Genomic DNA, 22,739 nt, shown 5'->3' on the forward strand with positions numbered 1-22,739 from the left:
TAAGAATAATGCAAAATATAGTGTATTAGTTATGCTTGCATTAGTTATGATGATATTTTTTTTATGCAATGTTTGATTTAGTGTACTAAAAATATTACGCATTACATGATTTTTTTAGAAAAAATTTGTTTACAAAAGTACCCTCCACAAATATAGTGGAAAGGATGTAACAAAAGTTTTTGAGGGCAATTGTGTGTTTAATAATGTTAATGCATGCATTAGAACCCATTGCATTACTAATGCATAGAAATAGATGGTATTAGTAATACACTCTTCAATTCACAATAGAGTGTATTAATAATACAAGCATTAGTTATGTATAGGTTAGAAAAGTGTACCAAACAAGGTACTACTAATACATCAAACTAATGCAAGCATTATTTTCTTTAATACACTCTACCAACCGTCCCTAAATACAACAATAGAGTGGCCTTAGTTATACATAGCATTAAAAAGTGTACCAAACAAGGTACTCTACTAATACACATACTTAATGCATGCATTATTTTTGCATATACACTCTACCAAACGATCCCAACTCTGTAAAATTATCTATTGATTTCATAAAGTAAACAAGTATTATTTGATATTCCAAAATAATATAGTTAACAACTATTATTGGACAAAAGGAGTAGTATTATTTATGAGGTAAACAAAAAAACCCAACCAAACATTATATTAACTAATGCTGATATTTATGTCCTCAAATTCCAACCAATCATTGTACAAGTTGGTACTGATTTTTATGTGTATTAGCTCTAACTCAAACCAAATAAATCATTAATGGACTGAAATCTAAATGATTCCAGATCCATTCGTCAACAAGGTACAGCACATCATAGTACAGATATATATATATATATATATATATTAAGTACTGTGCAAGCTATCCGTTCAAGGATATTACAACTAGCTGCAGTTGGGCACCTCGTGAAAGAGATGCATAAGCTTGTACAATGAATACAAATGGTTGACAACTTCCGGTGACTATGATCATCCTAACATATAAGCTTCCACAGGTTTCAAACTAATTTTTAACTACAACCTCGCTTTTCAACGAGCTTGAAATGTCTAGCACGCGTGCCATTCACTTCCCAAAGGATGATATACATTGCACCTGGGGTATGTATGCACATCTAGTCAAGGGGCAGGTAATGGGTTCTTATTTACACGTGCTTCTTGACCATCTGTTGACTGTTTAGCAATTAGCAGTTCCTTTCCAGTATGCTCCCATGGTGGTGCACAGATCATACCATTTCATGTGTTTTCCTTTATGCCAATGAAGAACACAAGCTGCTTCAGATAGAAAGCGGATACTCCAAAATTGCATGCACAGATAATTCCATCAGCTTAAATCGAAACCAGCATCAGCATTTATGGCATATAACAATTTCTGCTCCATCTGCTCTTTGCTGCAGCATAAAAGGAAATTACAGTTACTAGCACTCCTTTGTAGTGATAAAGGAAAGCAAAGGATGTACAATAATTTAGAAGCACCATATAAAAGAAACTACTTTTTTGAAATTGACCACTCCAACTGCATAGCAGCTGTCTTTTGCTTTTGAAGTTTTAAGTTTGCATCACATAGTTGTAACAATAATACATATCACTGGAACAGAGCAAACCTTCTGTATGGTGGAAATTTTAAAAGATTCATGCAAGTAGCTGATGTCGGCAGACGATCAAGAGCTTCATCAGAAGCATGCCCACCCGCTCTAATCAGAAGGCAAAAACCAAAATAATAAAAATAAAATTGTATACCAAATCAAATGCTTCAACAAAAGACATCATATAAAGAGTTAGACTAACCTCTGTATGCAGAACAACGGCTCCAAATATTTAAATCCGAGTAAGGGTCCTCGTGAACACCCAGTCACAAACCTGGCACCGAAAAGGAAAAAGTGACGAGGTTGATTTAACTCCTACTGAACATTAGAATCAACACGAATAAAATGTCTGCATAACTATCTACAATAAGTAATATTCATTTCATGTACAAACTGTCCATCAACATTCCATATTGAGTGTTGTAAATTTCTAAATACAATTTGAACACCTCGTTTTACCGTAAGGGGTCCAAAGACCAGCTACAACATAGATATATATAAGTCATTTTCATACATATCCGCTTTTTCTCTCTAGGAGATGTTCAATACCAGGACGTAGGATCAACACATTTAAGTGGAAAACTGTAGTTTTAACCTAAAGGAGACACAGGATGGTTAAATGCACTAAAGATCATTTAAGCAGGTGCTCCTTTTATGGACGTAGAGTAAATCTATGGACATCCAGGAAGATGAAAAAAAAAAAATACTAAAGAAGGTTATTTTAGGCCAGACCGACCACCATATTATCAGTAACAACAGTTGCTTAATCCTTGGAATGCTATTCAGAAAAAAAGATCATTCATAAGATATGATGAGAAATAAGAGAATCTCATAGAGGATGACATAGTGGTGTCTTTAACTCATTTCTTTTACAGTGCTATAGCTTAGGACTCTGCCAAATGCCAGATCTTATCTATACTACTCTCTTCCTATTTTCTGTTTGAACGAAACCCTACTTGTTTGCAGGCATATTCTAGTGTCCAGGAAACAGTCTGTATCTTCAGTGCTGAAGCATTAATAGTTTCCACAGACTTCACCCAAAGAGTGAGTAAAAAGAAAGGGATTCCTAGAAATCCACATGGACCTCTATACAGAGCTCAGAACAGAAACCCCTAGCACTAATTACTTATAGATTTGGACTTAGTTTTGGATGATCAAATGTTTTTCACTCAAGAAAGGTGCTCAATGAGAGTAAGTTGCTTTCTTGTCAACTTTCCAGCATTTGGTAGACACTGGCAGAAATATTTCTTAATTATTTTTCAAACCCAATTGGATTCACTGTTAACACAATAAAATCAGCTTTTCCTATGAAATACTTCACCTCAAAACTTAAATAAATCAAACTTCCGTACCTGCACCTAGCTATTCAACAGGACATATGGAGACAAAAAAAAATTTGCACTGCAGACAGTTTACTTGGGACAAAAAACAAAACAAGAAAATCAGGGAGAACATTATAAGATGGAAAAAACAAAAAAACAATAGAACCTCAGATTTCCCCTTCCACTCCTTTCCCGCTAACATGTTAAACTATATTAATTAAGGACGTTCCAAAGTAAACAATAATGGCTATACAGTGGCTGATCTCAGAAAAAATAGGGATAAGGGTTTGAAAAATACCCCAACTTTGGTCGGATTTGCTGTCGCAATACTAAACTTTCATAAGGACCTATTACCTCCCTAGACTATTTAATACCGTATTTTTTACCCCCTGAACTATTTAATAGTGTATTTTAAAGGTATATATGTGCCCACGTGGACATTACTATTTATCATTTTGTATTATTTTTTATGTCCACGTGGCAAATATATATGTTTAAAATACGATATTAAATAGTCTAGGGGGGTAATAGGTCCTCATGAAAGTTTAGTATCGCAACAGCAAATTCGACCAAAGTTGGATATTTTTCAGACCCTTATCCCGAAAAAATAGGCAAACCTTTTCAAACTTCCGAGTTAAAGATCCATTGATTGAAAAACTTAAACACGATACTCAAATGTACCAAAGAACCACCAAAATACAGAAGTTGAACAAACCTTTTCAGACCTCAGAGTCAGAAATCCATCGGATGAAGCTAAATGAAAGCAATTTACTCGGTGAAAATGAAATACCAAATCACTTCCCAAACTCATTTTCACCATGTAGCGTAAGCATAATTTATCAGAACATCATGTTTAAAGATGGAAGAAAAGAAGCACCAAGTCTCAGTCATCTATTGCATCCTAAGATCAAGTTACTTCAATTACATTCTATGGACCATTTAAACCAGAATAGCTTTAGCAGTTCCCTATTTCTGAACAAGAATGAATCAAGAAACATATGAGAAGGGTAAAACTTACTTCAGAAATTTTCTCTGATTTTCCAAAGAAAAGTTTTTCACAACCTCCCAAAACATATCGATAACATAGTGTTCCTGTGAGAAGTACTTCAGTTAATTATGCACAGTTAAAGGACGTATTCAAACTAATAGAAAATCAGAAAGCATTTATTTGATGAAACCACAATGTAGCTCATTAACTTAAATGACTGTCATATATGCTCAGCTTCTAGATAATTAGAGTCTAGCTTTAATCCAAGGTACATGAGCGGTTTAATACCCACGACTACTATACATATAAAGAAAAATACCTATTCCTATAGTCAAGAAGACCTACTAATCCATAAGCTTTAACATTTCATCATCTATAAGAAGAGAAGGATACACATCAGATTTTTTGCATTACTTTTCCGCAAGTGATCTATCACAAACAAATATATGGACTGTTTTGAGGAGTCTTTTATTGCACCATCTGAAACTGGTGAGTTTCTAAGTTCTGACCATCATTTATTGATTTTGTTCCCGACTCATGGCAATGATGGCAACATTCTACAGGGGGGCTTTATTGGTTTTGCTACAGTAGAATGTTCAACTCTTTCAGAATACCATACATGGGACACAATTTTCTTGTCCTCTATGTTGTGTTAGGTTATAGACTTCATGATTAGACTTATCCAGTAAGTTGGAAAAAACTATGGCTTTGGTTGCCTTCGGATTGGAAAATGTTCCATGTCTAGTTTGGTTTGGGGAGAACAGGTTTTTCTGTTTCTTATGTATTTTTATTGCAAACAGAATGGTGAGTGTTTCAAGTTGGTTCAAGTTTACTTTGAAGGAAAGTCTTGGTTTGGTGTTTCTGGAAGGAAGCAGTGTAGCTATTTAACAACCTTTCAGAAGCTTTTATATGGATAAAATTAACAGATTAAAACAGACTTAAACATTTTTACTGGCTACCAAACCATGTTTTTGAATAGAGTTTGTTTGTCAAAGGAAAACTTCTTTCTAAAACGGTGGGAGATCCAGACCAGCTTGGCGTGTATCTTGACTATTCCACTGAGTCCCACCAGCACATTTACCAGATAACTTTGCTCACCAAGGCTTAGGCATATGGGAAGAGAGAAAACATGTGAAGAGACGGAAAAGAAAAGCGGGGGCTACCAATGAAAAGAAAAAGAGCAAGGGCAAAGTGCAGATTGTTAAACTGAAAACATTATGGATTCATGCTGTTTGATGTACAAGGACAAATAATACCAGCATATAGCTTTACATTATTAATATTACAACTGATTTCTATTTTAAAACTTTGCATTATTTGCGTTCCTAATACAGCGCATAACTTCAGCAATAAAACTCAGAATAACTAATATCTGCTTAACTTCTTGTAGGAAATCTTTCTATGATTTTATATGGGACAGAAGATTAAATAAAGATACATGTATTAGCAACATTAGGATTAAGACAAGTCTCCACTTTGGTATCATAGTCATAACAATCTATGCATTATTTATTTGGTGTGCACCAAACCAAAGTATTATCCACTATATAACAATGCCCACATACTATGTGTGAACCAAATAGTTCCTAACTGTAGAATTTCCAGGGTGTGGCCCCGTGCAAGACGTACACTTTTTTGGTTCAGAAAAATCTTGGAGGTGATATTTAATTTTGGTGTGGCCTCCAGTTATCTTTTGAAAAAACAGAGGAATCAATCAATCAGACAAGCAGTTTTTTCCAGTAGCACCCACGAAAGATTGTTGGGATTAATTTTTTTAGAACATCAACTTGGTTTCTCCTTAGAAGATGTCACCAGATCATGTTTGATTTAAAGCAAACATTACCCTTAGAGGGTGTTTGGATTGGCTTATTTTAAGTGCATTTGGCTTTTAAGCTCCTTTTCTATTTTTTGTCGTGTTTGGGAAAGATAAAAAGTGCTTTTAAGAACTTACTTTTAGACCAAAAAAGTACAAAAATAAGCTAAAAGCTAAAAGTTTATAAGCTTTTCTTTTTAAAAAAATATAAAATACAAACACCCTCTTAGCTTATTTCTAACCTGATGCACACTATGCTCTTCTCCAAACTTTCTATCATTCTACTACAACTTATTTTTTAAAAATAAATGAACTTAAAGATATATACTTCTGCTATTAGTTTTAGAGAAACACACACAATATAATTTCGTGAGGCATTTCCCTCACGAAAATGAGGAATACAATCCTCTGCAGACATGTCCAATTCAATCAAACAGGAAACCATTTTCAAGAGAAACCTTTAGAGAAGAAACTGAAGAAAATTGCAGAACCAGTTACCTTATGGTAACCTCCTGTATAATTGGTATGAGCTCGAAGGTCATCAATATCAATGCCATCAAGTGATCCAGAAATAAGAAGCTGAAAATAGGGCCAAAAAGTGAGACACAGAAAACTAGACCTCTTACTAATTAAGAACATAACAATTATAAGACATCTAGACTAGAAAAACACAAAACAATTCTCGCCCATTGGATAATTTTCCAGCGTACAAGTAATTTTATCTTGTCCAGGCTTCTATTGACTTTCTTCTTCGTGATTCTCGTTTTCTTTTTTTCATCTTCTTTAGGCAGCATATGACAGCTAGTTCTCAATAAGTTGGTGCTTGAAATTTAAGTCATTCAGGCTTCACGCAAATCCTTCTTTTTCTAATCTTGTTCTTTCATAATTGCTCAGGTTTTATATTCAAATCATATATTCTCAGCAAAATATCTTGACAGATTAAGGCATTACTAGCTCTTTGTAAATGGCTAGGCGGATCTCAATAACTTACTACAGATAAAAAGCCTTACAAGTAGCTTCATCCAGAGTAGTCTATCATGCCTCAGAGAAGTAAGGGGAGTGACTCGGTTTACTTTGTTAAGATGTGCAGTTGAGATGGAAGGGATAGGCAACTTTCCTAAATTTCAGGTGCTGCTAGGATATAGCCTATCTCGGGATATGTTTTAGACAGGCTAGCCTGTCATTTACCTCCCTTTCTTCTAATAAAATGATACTACCTCTGTCTGAAAAAGAATGGCACTTCTATATATTTGGAAACAATTTAACTTTGAACTTCCCATTTACCTTTAATGACATGATTTTATAGCCACAGAAATCTCTATGGGATGTTTTCACAGCAAGTTTCAGAAGTCTTTCTTTCTTCCTTAAAACTATATTCCCAGTCAAACATCACATAAAATGGGACTGAGGGAGTATAATAGGTAAACCAACAATGTTTCTGATGTAAAAAAGTGTAACAGAGGTATAAATACTAGCACCTGAAGTTCATGTTCATTAAACATGTCAATCCACTCCTTTTGTATTAGCTGTTGGAAACCCCTCAGAAAATGAGAACTTTGTTGACGGATCTACATCATCACAAGATAGACTAAGCAACAACTATGAAATGGATATGCATCTCACAAGGATAAAAAATCTTGACAGAAATATTGTGACATTGCAATAAGCAGTAGGTTGGAAAAGAACAGAGTGAAGGGTAAATAACCTGAAAGTTCAAACGATGGTTAGCAACAAGATGAATAAAGGTGATGACATTCTCATTAGTAACACGTGTGCTTTTACCACCAGGAAGCAGCTCTTCTTCAGTTTGCTCTCCATATTCATTGTTGAGAATGACAAAGTATAACTCAAGATCTGAAACATCACCTTCGTAATGCTGAAATTTGAGAAAAAGTCAAAGAATGAGCTAATAAAATGAGTAGAAGGTAGAAGAGAAAAGTGATTTTCAAGAGATGAAGAAGACACCGTGTCAATAGCACATGGTTAAAATCAACATGTATGCCCCCCACCATATTCTTTTCTAAATTTACTTCATAAGGCTCGCCTACTATTTTACAGGGCCTGGTATTTTTCTCCTCTATAAGACTTTGACTAACAGAAGTAAAAGAAACGAGGAGCATATTCAAATCCCTCATCCCTCACAGGCTCAGAACATTACAAAAGGAAAGATATGTCAGTTTGATTTTATGCCTTAGCAAGTAACGCAGATAATAATAACATTTTTTATATTTATTTTTTTTACCCTCCCCTAGGAGCTCCCACGCCTTTTACTCCCTTGGTGACTCAAACTCGCAACCTTCGGGTTGGAAGTGAGGGGTGCTTACCATCCGAGCAACTCCCTCTCGTCAGATAATAATAACATAATTTTCATTTTCGAAAGAAAAAAAAATAGTCATTAGTGTTGGTGAACCTCTAGTTAGTCTTGAAAGACAAATTACGGATATTGGACTGTAGTGGTTTTAACTGGCACGAAATGGATATTGAGGATTCTTGTGGCCCCCACCTAGTTTGGCATTGATCATAATATTTGTGGCTGTTAACTTCCAAATTTCTAACACAAACAACCAAATTTCTTACACAAACGATTTGTTTGTGGTCTTTCGTGTAGTTATGGATCCCAACCTATTTTCTGACCTGCAATACTCATGTGATTTGGACTACAATGAATTATCTCTACCATCTATTCTAACTATTTAGGCTTAGCCAGGGGGCTAAAAGACCCTTCAAAAAGTTGACCAAACAAAAAAACAGAAAGCAGGGAAGGATCAAGGCCGAAAAAAACAAAGGAACATGAATGCCTCAAAATCTTTATCAGTCAATACCACTCTTAGACATGGTAAGATTTTTTGATAGTTCTTACACATTGTAAGATCTTATAACAAGATTCCTTGATAACTCTAGTTTATCAATTCAAGGAAAAGGTGCATGTACTATAAAAGTATAAACAGAAGATGGAAATATGGGATAAGAAGTGGCAAGAGCCTGAAACACTCTGTTTTTTAACAATATAAAAATTGTTTCTCACCGTGAGCTTACAGGGATATTGTCACTCCCAATTACAACTTCCTTCGCAAACTTTTGCCTTGAAACAAAGCACTCATGGTTTTCCAATTTGCATAGTATAAGAAAACTAAAGCAGAGGAAAGAAAGAAAAACAGGGGAAAGGGAAATAAATTTAAAAAAGAACTTCACAAAACAAATTGTTATTTCTCAAAATTATGAGTTGCATTGCTACTTATCCACAGAGTACAACCGAAATAAATTTAACCATCTTTACCATACAGAATGCATCAAACATAAATATAAGAACCGACACTAGTATAAATAAAGGATATTAAGAAACATCACCTTCAGGAAGATGAGATGGCGATACAATTCTGGATCCAAGGAAGGAAGATCATTCAAATAGTTATACCTGAGGAGCAAAGTTACGAGAACGAACCAAGTCAGTGAGGCCAAATATGCATGTCACAATGAGTTATTGAAAAATGGCATATGGTTTTTCTTTTTGTGACCAACAAGGTAGAAATGTGGAACTGTTAGACATGAGAATGCCCTTGAAAAGATGCACTCCAAGTTGACATAAAGATCTCTATCCGATTAGGTCAATATATCAATCTTTCAATTACATACCCTTCCACAGCCATCACTGTCTACACCCTACAGTATTTTCAGTTAAAATATTGTTCAACATGTGTCTATTGTCTATTAATATGCATGTGCATATTGCATGTCACTCTTACCCAGAAAAGCATTATGGACTTACCTACTATAAGATTCAGTTGCTTTAAGATCCTCAATATAATGATTGCTTTCTTTTAGCTGGTAATACTATTTTATGATTGCTTTCTTTTTGCTAATTACTACTATGCAACACCCAAAGATTGCTAAGTGTTCAATAAAACAAAAGGCAGTAACAAAATAATGATAAAACAAAGTTTCTACATATTATCTCAGTTAAAATAGGCAACCTCATTTGAATAGCATGGCGATTTAGAGAAACTAAGTTTACATGAGTTATTGTATTTAACTATTATATATTTATTTCTAATTAGACATTAGGCCAAGCAAAGTGACACAGTGAAGGATATGTCATAATTTTCTTCAAGGTCTGTTCATCACCGATTGTTGAATTACGACTACAGTTGGGAATTGTTACACAATAAATATTCATAAAATACCAACTCCTTAGTTCCATCGACGGAACTATTAAAAGGCATATTGAAAGAAAGAATTTTCTGGATCCACAGAGAACATAGACATTATTTTGTGTCAATTGCATGATCTGTTGCATGAATTTAGTTACTTCCTGGAGAAAGCAGCTGGTCTCTTTTAAAAGTAAGGCATCATTATCTACTTCCTTTTTGAGTTTCCAGTTATCTTTCTAGGAAGGTTTTATGTGTCAATTCTTCCGGAAAATTTGCACAAAGCCTTCATCATGCATTCTCTACATCATAAGGATCCAGACAACTATAAAATAAATTAGATTGCAAAAGACTTCTTCTATTAGCTTACTTTTGCTTCAACTTGCTCAAAAAGAATGTTGCAAATGGAATATCAACAAGGATGCCTTCAAACATTGCCTACAATATCACGAAAGGAAAAAAGACAAAGCATTTACTGTAAAGAAAAAATATTTAAGGCACAAAATGGAAATTCCTTGAGAGGAGTAGATCTAATGAACAATGTCCTAGCTTAAAACCCATAAGCTCAAAAATAATAGGATATAAGTGCTGCTAACAAGAAATTAATAAATCATTCCATTCAAAATGATCTCTCTTGATAAGGTGCATTGATATATCGCAAAACATTATCTAGTTAGCTTTATTGTAAAAGATAATGCAGAGCTGAAGCGGATCCACTAGGCACACTTTACACTTTACCTTTCTTGGGTTCTGCAAGTTGAGCTGAACTTTGTTTAATGATGTTAAATGAAGAAATGTACTATCATATGTCATCATCAACAAACTTTGAATTCAAAATAAGTGCTAAACAAGCAGAACACTTTCCCTTCCATCATCAAAGAAAAGGTATTCACGCAGAAAATCAGAAACAGTTTCCCAGATAAATCACACAACTGCTGTTTTTCTTCCTTTTGATCCGTTAAATCACACAACCGGTTTCCAGTTCAAAACGAGAAGCTTTAACTAATGAAATGCATATTTATATCAAGATGATAATAACTTGATAAATGAGACATATTTCAAGATGATAATACCTCCTAGGAATAATTTTCACCAATGCATGTGTTTTGTTTAGTTTAAAAAGAATATACAACAGCATATGAGAAGATTAGTCAATCACCGATCTTCAGAGGTCATGTTGAGCAAGCATTACAGAAGTGCCAATACCTTAGCAAGAACTGTCCCCAGAAAATGAAAATACTGGAGGTGTTGATCATGAACCATCCCAGATCCAGGATTCGGATAGAGTAGATGATCCGCAGTTTCCTAAATACACAAGGAGAGGCAAGATAAGTGGAAGTTATTGAACAAAACAATAACATGAGTGTAAATCAAAGATTTATTGTCAACTCAAATTTAAAGCGATTTATTCTCCCCTTCTTTTTTAATTTCAAATAGTGAGCCCGAGAGATTTTACCACCCAGCTATCCACGCTAGCGGCTAGCCTAGGTTAAAGACATGTATTAAAAAGATGGGAATTGGAGCTATTGATCAGGAAAGATGAGATGGATTTGCTAGAGTCTTTGACGCACTGAAAGCCCTAAGATTGATCTGATTCCTCCCAACGAACGGGAATGTCTAAAAGACTTCCTTTTAGCTCTAAGATGACTAACACTAGAGGATCCAAGTGGTAAATGTTTCAGTGACGTCAACTCAAGGAACATTCGAGAAGGCTGATGCCTGATTTTCTGACTCATTACTCATTCCTTCCTAACTCAACAGGAATTGCAATATCAAGAGAGGGAGCAACAATTGACCACCAATAATAGGTAAAATGGGTAGGTTACTACAACAGATAGTCTCGGATAGATCATAATACAATGAATATTCCCTTTAAGTTAAAAAATAACTGATGTCCTACTTGCAAGAAGATGGAGAATGGCAAAGCTACCCTTCCCCATTCTAATGCCAGATGGGAAAATCCAAATGAATCTGACAATAATGAGGCTCAACAAACTTTTCCATGAGACGAGAAAAACTCGGAAAAAATATAAAAAACATGTAAAATGCTTCCAAATGATTATTCTAGAAGGTATTACATATCATTGGTGAAATATATCTGCAGTAGAAATTTTAATTTCAGAAAAGTATCTGCAGTAGAAATTTATTGCAGCAGGCAGAAATTGGGGTCTCATCAATGAACTGTATCTCAAATTCTCAATAACCCTCTAAAAGCAAAACCATTCAATGTCAATTTATATAGGACAAAATCTTTTGAGGCTTTTACCGCAAATAAATTGTGGGCTTTATTGAAGAAAGGCACAAATGGAGAAAAAAATACAAACATGTATGTGTAGTGCAAACAAAACTAAAAATTATAAGCATGAGCAAAAAATGTATGGATACAGAATTTTAAAATATAATTACGATAAAGTGAAATATCAATTCTTTAGTGTCGCCTCTTCAAGATTACACCCATCATATAGGAAATGCCTTAGAGCCTTGGTGGCGACATTGAAGCACCCGATAAGCGAGACGAAGCGCTCAACGTGTTTTACACCTCGCGCGTCTATGACCACATTGTTCTCCTCCCCCTCTTTATTTTTTGTTGGATATGTTTTAATGGTTTTTCAATTTCATTTTATTTAGAGAAGAGAATAGACAAAAGAAAAAGACGAACAACATAAGGAAGTTCGAAGGGGGACACAGAAAGAGAGATTCTTCACTTGTACAGCAGCAAAAGTAAGAAAAGCGGTCCTTCATATAACATGGACTAAAGCGAAAACCTAATAAGAGATAGGAGTATATGCTCAATCACTAATTCTTTTTTAAGAAATAAAAGAAAAATCAGCGTTTGAATGTATATTCCCTATTTGCCAACCAAAAAGGTACTCATTACAGCAAACTTCAAATAAACATTCATGTTCTCAAAATAGATCAACCACAAGCGAGAAATGGAAGATAGAAGGGTGGGGGCAAATAGGTCTCATTTTACTGTCATGGATGGGAAGAGAAATACTAGTTTGTGCTTTTTGACATAAATGTAGTTTACTTAGTACGATAAGATGTCATCTTCCTTTAGTAGAACTCCTATAGTAAGCAGGTAGCATTACATAATTTCAATATCCATAGGCTTTCGACAATCCAAAATGAAGGTGAAGCAGTAAGCATCTACAACAAAGAGACAGTTGTGATAACGATATAGAGCATGCTCTACATCTTTTAGGTACAAAGTTCTGAGACTTCTGCAATTTACAAGCTGCTAGAAAGTTACTAGAACATTCTCTATTGCAATCATTATATCTCTGTTACTGTTTATACTTTCCAATATGTTTAAATAAGCAACTGGTAGTCTCCTACACAACTCAATAAATAGCATGTATCTTTGTTTTTTATCAGACATCAGATCCAAGTATTATTGTGAACCTCACCACTAGAAACCAGTTTTTAACCCCATTGCACTTGACATCATTTTTTTTCTTTTAAATTGGTAAATTGTATTCATCAGCATTAAGGGTATGCTGGCCACCTCCAAAAGAGAGCAATTACAAGCTTCCTATCAAATCTACAATCTGATCTACATCTTCTATACAAAGTAGTTTACACTTTACACCAAAGAAGTAAAGCTTCAATACAATTCCATTTTACTTTATGTATGGAATTGGACCTATCTTTAAAGCATCTCCCATTTCTTTCCTTCCATATGGACCACCTTATACATGATGGTATTAATCTCCACCATCTCTTTTGACTTTTACTTCCTCCCCTCCTAATCCAGCAACTCAAAAGATCCGATGTGTGCTCTGGCATTGTCCAACTAGTGCTTGTAATGTTGAGGAGAAGGTTCCATAGCTGAGTGGTGAACTTGCAATGTAAAAATAGATGCTTATTGGTTTCCCCTATTATGTTGCAAAGAAAACACCTAGGAATAGTTATCTACCTTTCTTTTGTAAGACTTCTTGAGTAAGACAAGCTCTCCTAATCACTAACCAAGTAAAACCTTTCACTTTGGCGTGCATGACGCTCTTCCAGAAGTACCTCCAAGGATATTGTGTTCCCCTAGTCATCTCATGTAGTCCGCTCTTATATGCACTTTTGACTGAGAAAACCCCATCCCTGCTGAGTTTCCACAAGACCCATCAGTAGCTGTTGGGATAATGGAAATTCCACCTAATGTTCCCAGCAGAGCTGCCACCCCCTCTATTTCCCAATCATTAAGCCTTCTCCTAAATGATATGTTCCATCCCTGCTCTGTCCAACAAACACACACTCTATCTTCAGGATTCTCACAAATGAGGGACAGATTTGGGAAAAGATTCTTGAGAGAGGTTTGATTAACCCATCCATCCTTCCAAAATTTTGTTTTGTTTCCATTCCCCACTTTGAGATATAAATTTGCTTCCATCTGTGGCCAAAGATTTCTGATTGTTCTCCACACACCCACACCATAAGGTTCAGAAACATTTTCTATACACCAGGGGTTTAATTCACCGTACTTCGCTACTATGACCTCCTTCCATAGAGCTCTTTCCTCACCAGTGTATCTCCACAGCCACTTCATCAGTAGACTCTCATTTTGCAACCTCAGATTTCTGATTCCCAGACCACCTCTTTCTTTACTGAGAAGCACAGTTTTCCGGTTTACCAAACAATAACCTTTCCCTTCTTTATTTCCATGCCACAGAAAGCTCCTCCTTAGCCTGTCTAACTTTTCCACAACTTTTGCTGGGATTGGAAATAAAGACATCACATAGGTGGGTAAGGAATCTAGAATAGAATTTATTAAGACCAGTCTTCCACCTAAAGATAAATACTGAGCTTTCCACCTAGTTAATTTCCTTTCATTCTTTTCCAGGATACCATCCCAGATTATCCAATGCCTTGTGATTGCTACCCAGAGGCATGCCCAAGTAAGTGGTAGGCATTTGATCAACTCTACATCCCAAAATATTTGCCAAGTTTTGAATCTGCTGGTTTCCCCAATTTACTCTCAACCCTGATACAGCTTCAAATAGAACCAGAATCACTCTAATGTAGCTAATTTGTTCAGCTACTGGCTCACAGAAAATGAGAGTGTCATCTGCATATAGCAATTGACCGATTTCCTTCTTCTCCCCCACTCTTCCTCCAACTTGGAATCCTCTGATCCACCTTTTTTGTGATGCAATCCTCATCATGCTATCAAAACCTTCCATTACTAGAATGAAAAGAAAAGGAGAAAGTGGATCACACTGTCTCACCCCTCTTTCTGATGTAAAAAAACCAACAGAGAACCTGACTATTTTAATATAATATTCAATCCACTTCACCCATTTACTACCAAATCCCATTTGTTGGGAGAGTATTCAAAAAGAATGTCCAATTAACATGATCATACACTTTCTGTATATCCAACTTACACATTATACCAGGTGCTCCTCCTTTCGTTCTTGAATCAATGCATTCACTAGCTATGAGTGTTGCATCCATGATTTACCTCCCTTTTAAAAAGCCATTTGGTGCTTGTTGATCAATTTACTTACAACCTTTTTCAGCCTTTCTGCCAACAATCTGGCAATAATTTTGTATACTCCTCCTACCAAGCTAATTGGTCGGAAATCTTTCTACTCTGAGGCTCCTGGTTTCTTAGGAATCAAGACAATGAAAATCGCATTAAAACTTTTCTCAAAAGTTTGCTTGGAATGGAAAACCTTAATGGTGTTAATGATGTCTTCCTTCAGAATACCCCGAATGTCTGAAAGAATACCATAGGAAAACCATCTGGACCTGGTGCCTTCTCCATAGCATATTGGTTAAGGCATTCCATAATCTCTTCTTCATCAAAAGGCCTCTCAAGCCATATTTGTTCTTCTTCAGTAATCCTTGATACATCATGAAGTCTCCAACCAGGCCTCCATTGCTCAGTCTCCTTATAAAGGCCTTCATAAAATTTCTGCACTGCATCCTTAATATAATCGGGATCTTTGATGGTAGCTCCATCCACCTCCAACTGTTCCAAGGAATTGAACCTCTTGTGAGAAGCTGCAATTCTATGGAAAAATTTTGTGTTTTTGTCCCCATGTTTTAGCCATTGGATCTTTGATCTGTTTCCAGGCTATCTCTTCTTTTTTAGCTACCTCTTCAAATTCCGCCAGATGAGTCTTTTGGATCAGCTCATCATCTGTGAGTGGTCTCTGTTCTTGGATTGTTTCCCATCTTGAAATCTGGTTAAAAATGTCCTCTTTCCTTTGTTTCCAATTCCCTCTATTGACTTTGCTCCACTCCCTGAGCTTTACTTTAAGCATTTTAGTTTCTCGCCAAAATATAGCCTGGCCTGCCATTCACTTGGAGGGATGCCCACCACTCTTTCACCCTATCTTTAAAACCCTCCATTTCAAGCCACCATATCTCAAATTTAAAATAGGATTTCTTCCACTCTTTACCTCCACAGGACAAGATAATAGGATTGTGATCTGATGCCATTTTGGGACGGCAACTTTGTTTGATGTGGGGGAAATTATCCCCCCCACTCCGCACAACGCAAAATTCTGTCAATCCTAGATGCACAACTATGATCCTCCCCTCTTCTCCACGTAAAAGATCCTCCCAATAAAGGAGGATCCACCAGCTTTAGTTCTTCTATACATGATGAAAATTCATCCATAGCACCACTCAGTTTGTGACAATTTGTTCTCTCCGATGGGTATCTGGTGATATTGAAATCACCACACACTACCCATGGCCCATTGAGACTGTTTTTCAATACTAACAGTTCCTGCCATAATGCTCTCCTAGCCACTCTGTTACAATCTGCATAAATTGCGCTAAGATGCCAACAGAAGTCCTCATTTACTCCTGAAAATCTTCCTGCTATACATTGATCTCCATTCAGCACCAACTCCCCATTCCAAACTCTTTTGTCCCATAGAACTAGTATCCCCACACTGCTCCCCTGAGCTTCTTTTTGAATTACCCCCATCCATCTGTTGCTCCATATGCTCTGCAATATGTTATCGACTGATCCCTTGAGTTTTGTCTCAACTAAAACTATGACATCAGCCCCCCATTGATTTAGTAATTTTCTGACAATCTCCTTTTTACTACCCTCATTTAACCCCCTTACATTCCAAGAGAGAATCTTAACTCTCATTGATGACCAAGAGATAGAATTCTCCCGCTGGACCTTGGTTCTCTATCCTTGAAATTCATGTCGAAAAATAAGTTTCTGACCTCTTTCGGAACCATATTGCTTGTATTTATGACCATCTGGTTCTCCCCCAATCTCTTATCCTTTTCTCTCCTGTGGTCTAGCTTCATCAACAAAGTATAAGCTTCCTTTTTGCATCCCTTGAGATCAACTCCGAAGTGCTGACTCAATTTCACCATGTTCGATTGGACCCATACAGTTGCACTTGCTGCTAAACTTTCCTCATGTGAACTGCTGTCAATCTGTAAAGGTACTGGATCCACCTCAGAGTACATCACTGCTAATGTATCTAAAAAATCTTCTTCCTCCTCTGTCCTGTGTTTTTGTCTGAATCAAGTTGCTCAATTGCCAGAATTTCTCCTTGCTTTCGCTTCTCTGACTGAACAACACCTATTTGCTTTCCCCGTCGTCGCCTTCCTTCCCTTTTCCTCCCGATGCAAAGCTCGATCTCCTTGTCATCATTTATTACCTTGGGCCTTAGTTCCAATTTAGAAATACTTGAGGTTATTGTGAAAATTGCTTAGAGCCTATTCTCAACTCTTCATCTTCTCTTCTGAAACTTTAACATGCCCCGTTACATTACTAATGGCCTCACCAAATTGATCAGCTAAGAAGTTTCAGTCAGTTCTCTCTAAGTTTGCTACCAATTGGAGGCTATGTTACATACACCCTTCAATTTCCTTGACATATTTGAACGTATAACATATGGGTATGGGTATGGGTACTTAATGCAAGTCCTAAATTCCAAAGAGTTGGCATACCCATATCATTTACTAACGTAGACTCCTATTAAGTACATCATCATACCCAACTCCATGCAACAAATCATAAGCCCTTTGTCATACATTGAGGAATCTTTAGCACTAAATATTGTAACTCTTCCTATTACATTTTGTGTTCCATTTCTCATCTGGTGAAAAGTACTCTACTTCCTTCTACAGTTCCAGACATCTCCAGACGTACTTCATCAACTGCTAGATTCATGAACAGTTCCCTCTGCTGCAAGAGTGAATATCTCAAAATATACAGTTCCAGGATATTAAAATAACTGGAACCTCAACTAGTTATGGGGCAAGTTGGTCTAAGCAATAATACGTAATAACATTAGTGAAAGTAGTACCTTAAATAATCCATATTGTACATCAAAAGCTGCTCGAGTAATATTCTCCATGAAATCCTTGAATATCCCACCACCGTCTATACCAGCTTCCTCAACTCCAAGTTCGTTGACAAAAGTCACGCGTATCTGGTTACACAAAGTTAACCACAGGAGTAGAAATTATTTTATTCCTGAGAGAAGTGTCCTCACACACACGCATACTTGTACATAGACACGCACGTATGTAATAAAATAGAAAGCAAACATAATCACACAGAGAGCAAATGTATCACCAGTCCACGGAGATCCTCCTCCGACAATGCATTCAATTGGTTAAAAGCATCTTCCAGAATATGGTCTCTTCTAATTCTGAATCTATGCCTAGCAAAGAGACCCTGGCTCCCATTCCTTTGTCTTGCTTCAGCGAGTTGTGACTGCCAGATGATTAAAACTCTATTGGTTAGTGGTAGCTGAATGACATGCTATACAAGAAACTGACTGACTATAGTGGCTTAATGTGTAAACTCGTATCTTAAGCAAAACTAAACAAAAGCACAAAATTAATAAAAGGGGAATGAAGCCACTCGTTTTTGTGGAATGGATATAAAGGCCCGAAATAAAAGAGTGAAGGGAGTAAAAGGGCAAGCAAAAAAATGAGATGGCAAGACTTCTTTTTATCAAGTAAATGTTGTATTTCTCATTCATAAACATTGGCAAAATGACCATATACAAGGGATATACCAAAAGGTAAGGAATTTTTTTTTTATAAAGATATGATTCTCTTCAAACTCTGCCCAATCATTTATACAACAATGAACTTTCTATTTACACATAAAGAAAATAAGGGAACGGGAACTACTCCTCAACTGAGAGAACTCGACTCTACTCCATCAAAAACTCTCTTGTCTGTCAACCATAGAACCCACCCCAAGTTTTTGAGATGCCAATTGCCAAGACTTAAAAAGAGAAATTCAAAGAAAAGTTGTGCAGATTTAATTACTCACAGTAAATATTTTGGCTCGGCTAGTAAATGGCACCAGGAATGGAGCTTGCTTTAGTATATCGTTGGCTCTAGTATTCTCCATCATTGCCTAGAAGAGACTTCCAATTACCGAGACAAATTTATGAAACAAAAATCAAACTAACAGAAACATAAGTTGCAATTGACAGCTATTACCTGAGATATGAAATATTCATTTACACCATCAGCATGAAATTCACTAGGAGGTGTAAATTGCCGTCTGTTGTTCCAATCTTGTAACTACATTAACCCTATGTTAGAACAGTAATTCAATATAATCTTTATAGCTCAAACTTCAGTTCTAAAATAATTCAACTACAAGACAAGATCTTGCAAGAATTGTGTTTGAAGGAGAGGGACTGTGTATCTACCTGTGATAGGAGTTCCGATGCTACAACACAGACCCTGTGCTGAAGGAACTCTAACGGATGCTTCTTCATAGCAAAAATAGCAGTTGTTGATTTACCACAGTTAGCAGGCACTGTAAGGTTCAACCAGAGGAGCTGCCACAAGGCCTAAGTATTCAAAGCATAGATGCATTAGGCACAAAAGAAGTCCTGATACAATATAACACAAGCCATTATAGTGGGATTTTTGGGTTTTTGCAATTTTACACTTAGCACTCTCCAAGTATAAGAAAAGTGGGATATTTGGTTTACGCAAGACTTCAAAAGCTAAATATCTGCTCCAAAGAGCAATACATCTGGTAGTTTTAAGGAATGAAATTTCATGTATCTATATATATTTTTTTGAAACTATGTATCAGTATATGGTTGCTAAGGAACCTCCCCTGTTAGATCAGACCAGAGAAATTGTTTCATTATATACCCTTGTGTTCATCACAGAACATAGTTCAACTAATCCAAAAAATAGAGAGCATATTTAGAAAATCACAAGAACTAATATGGGCACTTCCAGTTACACTTATGTCTTATTTCAGTTCTGTGGATTGTAACACCAGATTTTGTTTATACAATAGTTTCTACGCACTAACTCCAGATTATAGGCAGTCCACAATCGAAATAAAGGAGAAGGATTGCACTAGGTTTATAAGGAAGAATAAAAATAGTAAAGAATCATCATAGAAATGAATGTGTTCGGTCTCGCTGTCCTACCCGTTACATTGACACCCAGGTGTAGCACTAAACAGAAAAAAGGTACCGTCAGATAATCTCTAGATGTTTTGATCTGTTGCTTCCAGATTCTTTACTTTATGAACAAACATTTCTCAAGTTATAACCAAGGATACAAGGAGTAACTTCAATTATCAGTAACTTCTTGTGGAGGTCTTGAAAAAACACCCATATGATCATGCCTCTAAGTCACAAGGCTTTGCAGATCATTACCACACATAAAGGAGAGTGGAGAACATCCGTTCTTGTCCTTGGTTCAGATGGTAGATTACCAGCCTACGATTGCAAGCAAATACACTTTTTCACAGTATCAATTGAGGCTTCTTTTAGGTATTCATCAATCACAATGGTAATCAATCTCCACTCGTGACTCTTACACTGGCCGACCTGCGGTGGCCAGAAGCTAATCCTATCACTGTAATGCTTCCTCTAACCATCACCAGTATTTTCCAAGGCCAGGATGAAGAGATAACAACTTTAAAAGTTCTTTCCAATCAGTACAATTTTTTAAAGTCCTTTGTTACCAGTTTATTGAACCCTTACAAGGCTATACCTGTCTAAGGATAACAATCAAACATCTGATATCCTTCAGAGATAATGGCTTCTCCTGTTCATAGAACTCCTCATTATCAACAATCATAAGCATGTGCCTGTTTCACCATAGAGAAGATGTGTTATTTACTCGTGTGCAGTCACACGATACAAGACAGCCCTAGAATATTCCCTCAAATGATACAGGCTGAATATATTATAGCCATAGGCTCTTACTTGTAAACAGGGCAGAAAACAGATAAAGGTAGCAGCCATCCAGGAGCATCTGCTGGCAAATATGGTGATTGTTCTGACAAGGATGACCATTTCTGATTTTCATGGCATTGTTTCATGAAGTTCCAAAGGACAGGAACTAGTTCAGTCCGATAGGCTAGTACAGTCATAATACGTTCAAGCGGTAAAATGTTGAAAGTCGCATGAAGGAAAGCACAAACTGCAGTAACAGCTGCTATATGATTTTCTTCAAGCTGGCCACTATGTGAACCATTGAGAGGTGAAAACCCACCAAGTAACACAGTAGTCTGTTCATTAAATATAAAACATTATTCATCATTCAAAGGGAAAAAACCTTGATTAAACTAACAGTGAACCATAGTCAGTACTGCGAAAATTATGACTGCATAGCATAGTCAGTACTGTGAAAATTATGACTACATACCAGCTGTAGGAGAAAACGTGGATCTATAGCATTGGTTATCTGTTGCTCCAAACCCAAATTCAGAACTTTTTCTGTTTGTTCATCATCAATGACCATTTCATCCTCAGAAACTGAAGAATTTGAAGAAAGTGTAATCAGCTCGCAATATAATTAAGAAAATGTTGTTTACATTTTTTTTCCTTCTGAAATCTCAAATATGTGTGCGAATTAGAACATCAACTGAAGTAACTGCATGCAGGTATAACACAAATCCAATACAAGGACATACTTTCTCTACTTCCCATATTTGATGATTGGAGAGAAGGGAGTGCTTCCAACAAAAAAGTCGCAACAGTAGCAAAATCAACGGCCTGTGAACAAGTATTGGAGATGTTACTGTGATCGTGGAAGAAAATAAGCGAAGAAAACGTGGATCTATAAACAATAGTTTAGCAAGAAACATTCTCTTTTAAAATATCAGATTCCGCATAGAACAACTAATGAGCGAAATCCAAATTCCCTTCTCCTTATATGTGGCATTACATCAATCAAAATCAAGTATATACCCTGTAATCTGTCTCATTTCAACCAGGAATAAACTATGCCATCAATTTGCGTATAATAGCATGAAAAGCCAAGGTGGATATAACAATACTAAAGGTTAAGTAAATGAAACCTTCGGCCTAACTCAACCCCAAAAGTAAGCTAATGATGTGAGTATTGCCAAAGAAAGGAGACACATTCCTCATTCTCTCAACCAATGTTGGCAATTAACATCCACTTCTTACACACCTAGAAATGGACATCCGAAGTTTGGACAACATCACATTGGGGGGCCAACACCGGGTAAACCAACAATTGAGATGAATTTGGCACTTATACCATGCGAAGAAAATAGGACTTGGACCTAACTTAAACCCAAGACTTAGCTTATGAGGTGAGAATTGTCCAAGACCGTATAAAAAGACAACTCATTCACTTTATGAATGCGGATCACCTAACAACTACAAACAAGGGTGTGGCCTAGTGGTCAATGAAGTGGGTTGACCATCATGAGGTTTTGGTCCAAATTCCAGCAGAGACAAAACATTAGGTGATCTCTTCCCTGGCAGGGGCAATTACCATGTTATTAACCGATCGAGACTTTAATACAACCTTTTCTGATCCCGCTGGAGGGGGAGACCCCATATTATACCAGCATCTCTTTTGGTTATCTATTCTAGCCTTGGTGGACAGAATTACCTAATACATGTTGTT

General features: G+C 36.4%; 1 protein-coding gene across 1 annotated transcript in view; it reads right to left on the reverse strand.

The window, feature by feature from the left end:
• Positions 1–673: 673 nt before the first annotated feature.
• LOC102590690 (E3 ubiquitin-protein ligase UPL6) overlaps positions 674–22,739 on the reverse strand; it is a 45,617-nt gene continuing 23,551 nt past the window's right edge. The window contains exons 8-26 of the mRNA XM_006337930.2: positions 21,772–21,853; positions 21,504–21,613; positions 21,062–21,366; positions 20,847–20,943; positions 19,532–19,675; positions 19,317–19,400; positions 19,144–19,230; positions 18,433–18,573; positions 18,161–18,286; positions 11,082–11,180; positions 10,246–10,313; positions 9,079–9,145; positions 7,436–7,606; positions 7,209–7,298; positions 6,229–6,309; positions 3,948–4,021; positions 1,810–1,881; positions 1,626–1,715; positions 674–1,412 (exon numbers count right to left, since the gene is read on the reverse strand). Coding sequence (XP_006337992.1) covers positions 1,346–1,412; positions 1,626–1,715; positions 1,810–1,881; positions 3,948–4,021; positions 6,229–6,309; positions 7,209–7,298; positions 7,436–7,606; positions 9,079–9,145; positions 10,246–10,313; positions 11,082–11,180; positions 18,161–18,286; positions 18,433–18,573; positions 19,144–19,230; positions 19,317–19,400; positions 19,532–19,675; positions 20,847–20,943; positions 21,062–21,366; positions 21,504–21,613; positions 21,772–21,853 — 2,055 coding nt within the window. The 3' untranslated portion in view covers positions 674–1,345. The remainder of the gene's footprint in view (positions 1,413–1,625; positions 1,716–1,809; positions 1,882–3,947; positions 4,022–6,228; positions 6,310–7,208; positions 7,299–7,435; positions 7,607–9,078; positions 9,146–10,245; positions 10,314–11,081; positions 11,181–18,160; positions 18,287–18,432; positions 18,574–19,143; positions 19,231–19,316; positions 19,401–19,531; positions 19,676–20,846; positions 20,944–21,061; positions 21,367–21,503; positions 21,614–21,771; positions 21,854–22,739) is intronic.

Source organism: Solanum tuberosum, unplaced genomic scaffold, assembly GCF_000226075.1.
Source record: "Solanum tuberosum cultivar DM 1-3 516 R44 unplaced genomic scaffold, SolTub_3.0 scf00001, whole genome shotgun sequence".
NCBI classification, from domain to species: domain Eukaryota; kingdom Viridiplantae; phylum Streptophyta; class Magnoliopsida; order Solanales; family Solanaceae; genus Solanum; species Solanum tuberosum.